Source organism: Myodes glareolus, chromosome 7 (assembly GCF_982192425.1).
Source record: "Myodes glareolus chromosome 7, mMyoGla1.1, whole genome shotgun sequence".
Lineage (NCBI taxonomy): Eukaryota > Metazoa > Chordata > Mammalia > Rodentia > Cricetidae > Myodes > Myodes glareolus.
This window is the reverse complement of record NC_142032.1, coordinates 31,541,862-31,554,251: the sequence shown is the minus strand read 5'-3', so window position 1 is coordinate 31,554,251 and position 12,390 is coordinate 31,541,862. Positions and strand designations below refer to the sequence as shown.

Genomic DNA, 12,390 nt, shown 5'->3' with positions numbered 1-12,390 from the left:
GAAATAATTACTTGGTAAGAGACGAGAAAGTGGGACATTCTAGAATTTGTGGTTGTTTAGTAATCATTTTTAAATCAAAGTAACTAAAACAATTCTTCTTGCATGCCAGAGTATATAAACTATTCCGAATTAATTATTTGGCTTACATTGGAATGCACTTGTTCACCACGTTTCCACACACCCTCCTCTCCTCTCTGCCCATCATCATGTACTTTGTAATTGCTTTCTCGGATATCCCCTTCCTTCTATTAAATATTGGCCACTTAAATAAATATTAATTTGTTGGAAACCATTTTTTTACAGATGCTTTTTTGAGACATTGCTCAGTGGCAGAAGTTTCCTTGGATTTCACTAGGTCGGCCAAGATGGACCTGAATTCATGGGCATATCCCCCACTGCCTCAGCCTCCAGACTCCTGGGATTACATGATTATATTCCAACCACACCTGGTAGAAAAGTATTTTTGAAAGTAGTAATATCCGATTCAATCCCATATCACCATAACCATTTGAGTTTATAAATGTGTAATACATTTTTTTAAAGTTACTCACACATAGACATATGTCTTATCTTTTTAAAACAACAACACACACATCTTCCCCTAAGATGACAGTTCCAAAATGCATCTATACTTGTAACAATTTATGATTATTAAATGTTAAATTTTATTTCAAGGACTATCAGAGCAGAGAGAGAGAGAGAGAGAGAGAGAGAGAGAGAGAGAGAGAGAGAGGAGAAGGACTATCTAAGCAAAGATAGCACATCTCAGGAAATAAACTAGTATTTTCATGTTAAAATTTACATGCCTATCACTGGCTATTCCAAGAACTCTTTGCATCCTATCTTCTAGAAATAAAAGTAGAAAGGGTTACACATTTAGGAACTATGAGCTGAAATTCCTTCAATATAGAATATTTATGAGTCAAGACAATCAATGTGTACAAAAATTTACATGCAAAAGAAACAAGACCAATGCAGCACCTCTAGCAAAATAATTAAAACTTTTGTTGCATTTACAGGTAAGTGCCACACCGAGGATTTACAACACAGTAATTTACTGCAACCACGGATGAGTTCCATCAAGAAACAAAGTCCTCACACTCCGGACTTGCGGAAGGTATTCTCGGAATGCTCAACTCTACACAGGAGGTTTGTACATCCTTGGGATCGAGCTGACAAATCACAAAGGCTTTCGCAGCATATATTAGATAAAGGAGTCCATCACATCTAGACAGTCAGTTTAATGTCTCTGGCAGGTGTGCAGCCTAGAAGAGTTACTGGCTTGGTGGTGCTCCTTCTGTATCCTGCAAGACAGGCCTTCCCCACAGTAACAGCGCTGGAATATCTCCAGCCCGTGGGAGCCTTTCCGCCTGTGCTTGGTGCACACCTGCCCTTCTTTGAGGACAGGTTTACAGATCTTGGACCAGAAGTGTCTCGCGCAACACAGCCCCATGGCGCAGTCCGAGGATCGGAGGCAGAGAGAGCCCTCTTGTCCTGTGGAGGAGATAGAAGGAAAATGACAGTTACTGCTAGGCCTGCACCGTCTTCATGAAGAGACCTCGGAATGTACTTCTGATAACACTAAATGGAGAGGCAGAATCTTAAAGCTACCTTTGGTGTGGTATATTTTTGAAGTCAGCGTGGTTCTTCTGGGATAGCCATCCAAAGTGCTGTGGTCGTTACCAAGGTTTTCAACGATGCTTTCCTCAATTTCCCCTCGCGGCAAATGACTGTGGTCAGAAGGCATGCATATCCCTATGGAAGCCAGAAACCGTGATTAATCCCCAGGCTGTTCATAATGTGTTGCTGTGACTCACGATGAGAACAGTCTATTGTGAGATAACGCCCTGCAGTCAATACCTTCTGTTCAACAAATCTCCCCAGACAAGGAAACACCAAGGAATGACCTGCTCCCTCATAAGGAATACCCCGGTAGAGTCATTTAAGATGCTTTCCCACTAATTGTGGAGGTGGCAGCAGGATATTTCTGTCTAGTTTAATATTACCCTTTGGGGGTAGGAAAGAAGAAATCTAGTCACTTAAAAATTAATCTTAAAAATAACTTCTCCGCTCTGGGTGCTCTCTGGGCAAGGCAGCTGTCTGAAAGACTACCATCTCACCCGCCCGTGGCCTCACTGTGTAATTTCGATATTACAGAGACTTAGTGAGTTCCCTCTGGAATGCTGTTGTGCCCTAGGAACTTAACCACCCTGTGGATTTATTTCTGGAGACTTCTTTGGGACATTCACATTTTGTGGATCTGTGGCTGTGTGTGTGTGTGTGTGTTGGGGTTCTTCTTTGAAAGTAGTTGAGAGTGAAGGGAGGGAGGGGAAGTTGTGGAGAGCTAGGGATGTAAGTGGTACAGAGATCTCTTTTAAAAGCTGTCCAGCAGAGCTCTATTTCCCTAGCCCTTGGCTGACAACAGTTTTAAAGTCCAGAGGCCTTTGAGAGAACCTGGCAGAGCCACGGGAATCACCGTAAGAAAAATGGGACTGGTCACAAAATGCCAAGGCTGTCTTGCTAAGGTTTCTCTTTCAGAATGACTTCCCCCCTCTTTCTCAAGTGTCCTGACAGAAGTGTCCACTCCAATAATGTAAAGTGTGTTAGATCACCTAGGGTGGCAGGGGAAGATAAACTTCCAAGGCCTCAAACACAAGCCTGTGAAGATGTAGCAGGGAAACCCTTACATGAGTCCAGGTTCGCAAGCGGAGCCTCGGCTTTGGCAGAGGTAGAGCTCAAAGGCAGAGTGGTTCCAGTTTCCAGGGGAGTACAAGACTCACCATTTTTGCAGTAATTCCCGGGGCAGCACATAGAGTGCCTCATGCAGCGTTTCCTACGCTTTCTGCAAGCCAGACAGATCTGTATGCCCACACCCGCACCTCCGCGGCTGGGACTGGAGCAATACTCTTCCGTGCCGCACTCCTCATCCTCTGCGCATGGGTAGGGCTGTGGGAAGCGAGCAGAGTGTGAGCAGCTCAGGCATCCTGGTACCCACACCTTCAAGGTCCCCATCGGCCTCTTCAAAAGCTCTTCCAAGCACTCTGTTCCCATGCAGTCATTCCAAACACACCCTCAATCTCACACAGCTAGGATACTGTATGCCCTCTTCTCTGAGACCCCTTCAGTATCACAGCATCCTTGGATCCCCGACGCCCCTCTCACCTGATAGTTGTCAAGAGTCTGGTACTTGTTCCCACCCTCGTACAGGACTCCTGGCGCCACGCTGACGGCCGAGCCCGGCTGTCCCGCAGCGCCACCCAGCGGTGGGGGCAGGTTCTTGATGGCGTTGGAATTGATGAGAACCGAGTTCAAGGTGGCGCTGACTCCGAGCAGAGGGAGGCTGCAAAAAGCCATCGCGGCTAGCAAGACCCAGAACCGGACAGCTGCCACAGCACACACAACCGTCATCTCAGAAGACCACAAGCCGGAGAAAGTCAGGAAAAAAAGAGGTCACTTTGCACCACAGCAGAGTTCAGAGTGCGGAACTTCAGGCGGTGGAGTCTCTGCTGCTGGACTCTGGGCTCTGTGCAGTCACCCGCCACCTCAGGCTGGCTGCCTTTATACTCGGGCTCCAGCCTTCCCAGCCCCTCGGGGAAGACAACAAAGCCGGGATGGGATTTCAAAGCTTTGGGAGGAGCTGGGAGCGGGAGTGTTTGTGTGTCGGAAGCAGGGAGGACTTTGACACTCTCCCCTCGCCCCTCCCCTGCACTATAGTCCTCCTAGTCCAGCTCACCTTAGAGTGCGGGTTATCAGAACATCAGAGCCTAACCTGAACTTTAATTTAGAAAAAAAAAAAAAAAGCGGGAGGGAGAGCTCTGCGAGCTTGGGTGCTCTGCGGAGGGATTGGGTTATTTCCGTCTGAAACACTTTCAGAGTTAAAAGGTGATAGACTATACAGAACCACTTTTTTTCCCCTCATGCCAGCTCTTGCTGTGTGTGTGTGTGTGTGTGTGTGTGTGTGTGTGTGCGCGCGCGCGCGCGCCCGCAAGCGAATAATATTCAGTATTAAATACGACTCAAGCAGTCATCCAAAGGGTCTGTGAAAAGGCCAGGTGGCTCCTGTGAGTTGCTGATTAACCCTTTCGCATTGCGATTTTCAAATGAGGTCTTTTAAGTTTGTTTAGCTGCTCCCCCTCCCCGTCCCCCCCCCCCCACCCCGCACACACATACCAGCAAAAAATGTGCAAAGACAGGAAAATTTGCACATCAAATGAGGATACCAAGAGAAGAACTAATTCGCGTTTGAAGGTACATTTGGAGGGAGAGGCGAGAGACTGACGTTTGGAAATTAGATCAGGGGTGCGGGCGAGAGGGAACCGGGCGAATAATCAAACTATTTAAAGTGCTTCTTTGAATCTGGTCAGTCCCAGCAGTTGATGAACTTGATTAAGCAGACACGTGAGATCAAAGTGGTCCCGAGTCAGAGCGGACAGGGTCCCTGAGCAGGGTGAGTCCTCTTTCCCTGGTTCCCGGTTCCCAGCGGTTGGTTAATAGAAGAAGATAAGAAACCCTGAAGGCTTAGCTCCCGACTTCCTCATTAATGTTTCGTAGCGCTGAGAGGGAGAGGGCTTGCTTTTGATCCCAAATCAAACCTCGTTCAGGACAGGACAGGAGGAGTAACTCTCTAGGGAGATAATAAGCTACCTCTCGGAAAGGGAGTGCCGAGCCTAAAGCAGAGAATGAATTTGCAGTGGTTTCTGAACGGAGTGTGCAATGAGAAGCAACGCTGACATAAGGACGCTGTGCTTATAAATTAGAGGTGATTTATTGAGAGAATAAAAGTCAAATTCTTTGTTCCAACCATTGCAATGATAAAAGAGACAGTTGTCAGACACAACAAATGATAAGAAATGTTTAAGAACAGACATAAGTGCAAGAAATAAGCAATTCTTGTGGGAGATTGGAAAGAAAGAAATGGTTGGAAATCACTGTAGAAGAACGTGGAGTGAGGTATCGTCCCTTAACTTCTGAATTGTCTAGAATTGCTCACAACACTGTGTGATCTCTAATCATCAATCTTGGGAAGGCCTCCAAAGAGCCAATACGTCTTGAACAAATATAATCCTGAAGTTGAGCAAGGAGAGATATTACCAAATACATATTTTTGATATCTGTTTTCTGGTTTGTTAGGTTTCAGAGGTCATCTTAAAGTGTTGTCTAAGTGACTTTTAATGTCACCTCACTTCTTTAATGGTGCCTCTGTACCCAATGATGTCCTCTCTCACCCCTACACCTCTATCCCATATACCTTGGAGAATTTCCGGTGGTTTATTGAAAGCCCAACAAGGTTTAAATCCTGTGTGGCTTTTATTAGGAATATGTGCAATGGTGTAGCCGAGACTGGCTACCTGCAGATAGTTAGAAAATTGGGAAAACAAAAGGTTTTAATGTTTTGTTTAAAAGTCAGCATTAGAAGCAGTAAGAGGGGAACAAGTCAATAACAAAGCAGATTTCCCTGCCAGTCTGTGGGTCAGAAATTCGCAGAGCCACTGGGGGATGATGGGACAGAAGATCTCACAGTGATAGGAGGTCCTAGGGACCATGTTATCACTTCCAGCACATTGATAGCAATGTCAGTGATGACTGTGTTGTCTTTCAATTTGAATTCATATGACATTGGGCAATAGAAAATGAATGCTCTGCCCATCTGAGAAGTACAAAGATATTTCCGCAGTCCCACTATCTTATGTAAATAATTCTAGAAGAATATCAATGCTGCACAAAAGGCCCACCCCTTTCCCCGTATTCTGACGGAATGGTCCCCTAGCAATACACTGGGCCCCAAATGAAATCCAGGGCCTAGGTGTGGAATTTCCTACTTTTTATGTTCCTTCTGAAGGCACAAACAGGTCCACGTCTGTGGTCTCACTGTGTGATAAGCACTGAACTTGGTGCTGCCTCAGTAAAAAACCAATGGCTGGGACAGTCACCTTTGAATTGCCTAGGAAAAGAAAAAGGAAGTTCACAAATGGCAGCGGGAGAGACTTGCCCTTCTCAGTGCAGCTAGGCTTCGCTTGAGAATACCTGCCTGGATTTAACTCACTCTCAGGTGTCATACTCAGGAGGTAAATGATGTCCACTGTCCACTGCTTCTTCAGTGCCAAAGAACACTCAGTGGGCCTATTGAGAGCATCTCTCCAATACGCTGAAGGCCGACTTCTTCCAGCCTCCCCGTGGCCTGATAAACACAATATCAGGGCCCAGAAGGAGCTTTGGCTGAGGCTTGGCTTGGTGTGGTTGCTTTCGGGTTCTTCAGATTCTAAGGCAGTGTCTCACTGCAAAGCCTGCACTTGAGAATTTCTGTCACTGTCTCCTCCAGTGTTGGGGTTCCAGGTGTGGATCACCGCCTCTGACTCAGTACTGTTATTTAAGTAGGCTATACAAGGTACACACTGGTCAGGAGGAAAAAGGGAGGCCCGGAAACTCCAACCATGTCTAAATCTCAGGCAGTTGGAAGTAGGATGATACTGAATATTCTGCACCTGGGTGCAGGTATGTCTATTCAGCTTGTTGGACGTAGTCTAACGCGGCCACAGTTATTGCAAAAACAATTAATATTTTATGTTAAATTTAAAGCTAGGAGAAATGTTTGGGGATGGTGTAAGACATGCCTTTCCTCCTAGGTTAAGTGGTGGGCACCAGCACTGAACACTCGTCATTTTAACCCATGAGACAAACAGACAAATAATATTTAAAGAAACAAAATAAAACACTACACTACTTGCAAACTACTTTCTCACCATCGCTTGTGGTTCTTTGTTTCCTCTCCTTCCCTTTATCTTCCTACCCCTCCTCTCTTCATTTCTTCTCTCTACTTGCCAAACCAAAGGAAATCCATCATTGACATTTAATTTTTGATTCAGGAAGAAACTATTGAGTAAGTGGTGAGTACTGCCAATGTCTTCCTGGGTATCAATCTTGAATTAATAACAGGGATTTTTCCATTCCTGATGTTTAATAAAACAGTATGACTTTCTCCTTCACCCTTAAGAGAGTCTTAGTTTCTGTGTTCACCACGATGGAAAAGCTTTCAGATATGACTCCTATTGGGACGCCCCCGGAATAACTGCTTTTCTGTAGTACAAGAGAAGCAATTGAGTCCGCCGCAGTGATTACCTTTATTCAGCCAGTGGAGAAGGCCAGCCTATTTAAATCCAGCTTCATGGGAGTGTCTAACCCATCTCAGAAGAAAGTCCTGGAGTCATTGAAATATAAACAGCATGGAGTTTAGAACCCAAAGAGGTTTGTCTAAAATGTGACAAGGATGGTACCAAAGCCAAGCATTTACCAACATCTTTTTTTGAGCTCCTGACACTAGAAAGGTCTGTGATGTGGGTAGAGTCTAGGAGTCCTGCTGTCCAGTCATAGCCACTTATGAACTTAGTGTTTCTAATCATAACATAGGGTAGTGCCAGAGTAGGGTAGGGCATGAAGCCACCAGAAACAGAGGAAGATTGGATTCCCGCCCCCCCCCTCACCCCCGTGTCACTGAGTTCCGGTTGTTATCCCCTTTAATATACTAGCATTCTCCAAGGGCTATGACCAAAAGGGCCCTGTGCTACCACACTGGAAACTAGGGCTCAGTACTGGACACTTCAGGGTGACAACAGCCCCTTTGTGATTGTGGACCTAGCTTTCTTTTCATTTGTAAATGTCCTACTGGGAAGACTAGGGAGCCCCCTTCTGGCTATAAAACTTGTCTTTGAACGTTCCAGGGCAAGACCTTTGTCTTCAGGTTAAATGTCTTTCGGGAAGCTTGTAAACTTTACTGAGAGACACTCGCTGCCACGGACTCTGGGAACTTGCTGATTTAGAGGAATCCAGCATATAAACTAAGTTTCTGGAAATATAGTGAATTATGTGACTACTTGATTTTCTAAAAGATGTGATTGAAAAGGAGGGAGTAGCAGAGGGAACGAATGAATGAGAATGGATAAAAAAAATTGATTTTGTTTCTGCATTTTCCAGTTGCTGAAATGTTTTAGAGGTGTGACATCTTAACAGCCTCTAAATTTCCAACTAGTAAATTGTATTTGGACTTTGTCGGAATCAAGATGTAGTCTAGAAATGGTACTAACTTCGGGGGACGATCGGAGCAAGGATTCTTCCCCTTGAGCAGGTCTAAGAGCTCCGGATGGTGGTTGCATTCCCGTCCCACCAGAGCCAGGAACCCCCTTGGCCCGAGTACTTGTTCAGGCTGGGACGCTCACTGCAGTCCCAAGCCTTCGCCACCTTACAGTAGTGTAAAATGAAGCTTGTTTAAAAACTCTTTGATGGGTGAAGATCAAACGGCTCAGGGTCCCCTGTCTTAATCAGCCTTGAGCCAGGTGGCATCACAGGGCTCTGGGGTTGCTGCTTCTGTGGACTTTGTGTTTAGCAAATTCATCAGCTTAATCCCGTTGAAGCCCTGGCCTGGGCGCAAATCCCTTCACACTACACTGCTGCTGTGGGTCCACAGTGTCAGTTCACGGGCAAATAAATCAGGGTTAATTAGAAGAGGGAGCGCAGAAAGGAGACACACAGGAAGATACCTCAGAGGGACCTGAGTCTTCACTGCGGCTCCGGCGGGAAGGAGCAATCCCGTTCCTCTTCTGCCCCCTGGTGGAATTCTATTAGAAGTTCTCTGGAGGACGTTGCCTAGGTTCCATGTTGTATGTAACATCACCTCTCACATTGAACACTTTTCAAAGCCAAATATTCTCGCGCTCTTAATAGTCCGCACAATATATTGCTCATTGGACAACCCGAATCTTCAAAAAGTAGAATATATCAACACCACAGTTTAAAGGCGAAGGAGCTGGGCTCTGGCACACAGGTTCACAGGACACATTTCTTCAGTTAGGTTTAAGTTGCAAACCCCAGAATTTTGCATTCTTGGATTACAGAAAAAGTTAGGCTTTTCAGATTATAATTATCTTCATAATTATAAGATTGTGTAGCACATTTCGGAGAACCCTGTGCTGGACATATCAGGAAAGCTCATACACCTACAACCATTTTCATGAAACATGTTTAAAAACTAAAATGCTATCTGTTTTCATGAGAAAGCATTAATTTTAAAGTTTCCATTTTCAAAAAGAGAATATTATTCAGGAGGATTATGAAAAATACGGGTAGGAGATAAGTCTGGGCCCACTATTAAGATTTCTTTTAGAGAATAAAAGATGTGTGAGAAATAACACCTTTAAGCCTTCAGCCCAACATTGACAGAATATTTAAAATTTAGACAGAACTTAAGTGTCAATCATAAAATTATATAGCAATGTGCTCATATTATGTTTCAGATCATGTCTTCTTAAAATGGTTTTAAAGAAGTAAATGGACCTCCAACAAAAGACCTCAAGACTTTTTTTTCCTGTTATTGCTTGGGACAACAAGGTCTTGCCATGTAACCCAGACTTGTCTTGAACCCTCTGGCCTCAGCTTCTAAATGCTGGGATTACAGGCCCGCACAACCCGGGCTGGCTTCTCACTGATAATTTCATTACGCCCTGCCCACATCTTTGGCTTGAACTATGTGCTCGATCCCCAGAAGACGGTTGTATCCTACTGGCTCTATTTACGAGAAAAGCAACTTGAATGTAAGCTGCAAGCTCGAGAAGTGAGTGGAAAGCCTTGTGAAAGGGTTGGGGGCTTTGTGGGTTCGGTTCAGCGGGAACGGAAATGGTAGAGGCAGAATGCTCATTAGCCTTCTGCGAGAACCCTCTCCATGCCCTTTGCTGCTAACGATGTTAGAGGAGAATCTGTGGCCCGAGCTGGACCTGGAAGCTCCAACAGCTCATGTTTGTTGTCTTTGTTCTCTGTTATTACAGAAATTTAAGTAATTTAAACGCTGTTATTTTAAAAGTAGCACGATACAAAACAAACAAACAAACAAACAAACAAACAAAAAACACATCAAGATGAATCAGACCTGACCCCAAAATCATACAACCCAATAAACATAGAATGATCATTCAAAATGGAGCTGTATAGCTTTATGTTTTTCCTTCCTTCCTTCCTTCCTTCCTTCCTTCCTTCCTTCCTTCCTTCCTTCCTTCCTTCTTTCCTTCCTTTCTTTTTTTCTGGGGTGGTGGTGGTGGTGAGACAGGGTTTCTCTGTGTAGTGGTGGCTGTCCTGAAAATCACTCTGTAGACCAGGCTGGCCTTGAACTCACAGAGATCAGCCTGCCTCTGCCTCCCTAATGCTGGGATTAAATGTGTAAGAACTCACCATTGCCCAGTGAGCTTCACGTTTTATACTTTCACTGTGAATATATTTTATGGATATATATTTTTATAGTGTTACCAATCACTAAAACCAAATAAACCATAACAGAGTTAGAACAAAGAAAACAATTAACCATATACCCTCTTTCATAACTCAAGTCCATCATTGGAATCCAGCCCTTCCCAATTCCCTACACTCAGCTTTGCTTGCTCTTTTCTGCATGCTATGTGGTACCCACATGTACACTTGTTTATATACATACATACACGCACACACACACACACACCACACACACACACACACACACACACACACACACACACACACACACACAAATTGTTGCCTTGATTCTGCATATGAGGGAGGACCAGAGAATGTAAGGAGGTTTTTTTTTTCTTTCTGAGATTGTCTGACCTCACTTAATACTATACAGTCTGAGTCCATACGTTTTCTTGCAAATGCTGTGGTTTTATTTTTTCATAGCTAAGTAGTAATCTATTTCATACACATGCACACCAAATTTTCATTATCCATTATTTTTTATTTCCTTGCATGCTTTTTTTTAAATTATTACTTAAAAAAATACCCAATCCAAATTACCACTCCCTCCCCTCCTCCCACTCCCCTCACACTCCCTCCACAGACCCTCCCATCCCAACCACCTCCAGTCCTAAGAGAGGGCAATGCAGCCCACCTTGTGGAAAGTCCAAGGCCCTCCCTTCTACATCTAGGTTGAGCAAGGTGTACATTCAAAAGAGAATAGGATCCAAAGAAGCCAGTACATGCAGTAGAAACAAATCCCAGTGTCACCATCAGTGGCCCCTCAGTCTGCCCCAACTGTCAACCACCTTCAGAGGGACTTGTTTGTTCCCATGCTTGTCCAGTTGGAGTTGGTGAGCTACCATTGGCTCAGGCAAACTGTCTCAGTGGATGAACCCTTCATGGTCTTGGATTCCTTGCTCATACACCCACTCCTTCCACTCTTTAGCTGGATCTTGGGAGCTCAGTATTTTTAGATTATGGTGGGTTTACTGGGCTCCAGTCTATCTATAAGGCTGACAGCAACATAGGAACATATGTTCCTAGGAACATAGAACTCGTGCTAGTTCATCTTCATGAAGTCAACACAAACAGGAGTCACCTGAAAAGAGAGAGCAGCAACTGAGAATTGTTGCCCTCCAATTGGCCTGTGGACATGGCTGTGGTTTATTATTATTATTATTATTATTATTATTATTATTATTATTATTATTATTTGATAGGGGAGTTCAGCCAATCACATTCTATTCATGGGGCGTGTCGCCCTTAGGCTAAGGTTTACCTATAAACCTGGCAAGTGCGCTTCTGCTAGCTCTCTCTCGCCTGGCTCCCACGTCCGGATGGATCGTTTGGATTCTGGTGTAAGCTGGTGTAAGTCTTACTTCTGTTTATTAAAGCTGTATATTTTGTATTAAGATAGTCTGGGGACTTTTCATAACCGATTGCCCTGCGGCATCAATTATTATTATTATTATTATTATTATTATTATTATTATAGATGTAAACAAAAGGGACCATCCCACTGAGGGTGGTTCCATGCCCAGGCAGGTGGTCCTTGGGTGGATAAGGAGGCAAGCCGGTGAGCAGTGTTGCTTCACGGTCTCTGTTTTAGTTTCTGCTTCAAAATTTCTGCCTTGAGTTCTTGGTGGCTTCCTTGACGGATGGACTGTAAAGTGAAGCCAAGTATACACACCTGCTGAACTAGCAGAAGGCTAAGGGGAAGCCTGAAGATTGGTTGCCCTTGCGTTATAGTTTTCCCCAGAGAACTATTTGCTCAGCTTCAACTACCTCCAGTAAACAGAAGCAAAGGCCTGGTCCCTGGCAGGGGCTATTAGAAACTTGTCATGGCTCTGGTTTGACTCCCTTGCTCTCTCAGAGACCCCAGTTTAAGAAGTGAGAGATTGATCCTGCTCCTTTCTCTTCAGTCTTTTTGGCTATTTACTTGAGCAGTAGGGAATTGGATGGAGACCACACCAACCACCCATTCCTGGGAGTCAGAGTTTCCTTAGTTAGCTTCTTGATTCAAAGGTTAAGCTCTCTTGAAAACACTCTTAGGGACTCCCATATAAATCTGGGCACCCCTTCCTTGGTGAATTTGACACATAAATAAACCTTCCTATACAGTTCTAAGTGAAAATGTAA

The 12,390-nt window shown here is 44.5% G+C and overlaps 1 protein-coding gene across 1 annotated transcript; it reads right to left on the bottom strand.

Moving 5' to 3' along the window:
- Window positions 1-495: 495 nt before the first annotated feature.
- Window positions 496-3,636, bottom strand: Dkk1 (dickkopf Wnt signaling pathway inhibitor 1). Its single transcript, XM_048438679.3, has 4 exons — window positions 3,163-3,636; window positions 2,781-2,946; window positions 1,612-1,755; window positions 496-1,494 (listed from the first exon to the last, which is right to left on the bottom strand). The coding sequence occupies exons 1-4, from the start codon at window positions 3,406-3,408 to the stop codon at window positions 1,241-1,243; spliced, it is 810 nt and encodes a 269-aa protein (XP_048294636.1). The 5' UTR covers window positions 3,409-3,636; the 3' UTR covers window positions 496-1,240.
- Window positions 3,637-12,390: the final 8,754 nt, after the last annotated feature.

Excerpts from the sequence above, each read along its gene's own strand:
- Dkk1 (XM_048438679.3), bottom strand. The coding sequence starts at position 3,408 with ATGACGGTTGTGTGTGCTGTGGCAGCTGTCCGGTTCTGGGTCTTGCTA. Across the intron at positions 1,756-2,780 it reads CGGGAATTACTGCAAAAATG|GGATATGCATGCCTTCTGAC; the intron begins GTGAGTCTTGTA and ends TGGCTTCCATAG. Across the intron at positions 1,495-1,611 it reads AAAAATATACCACACCAAAG|GACAAGAGGGCTCTCTCTGC; the intron begins GTAGCTTTAAGA and ends TCTCCTCCACAG.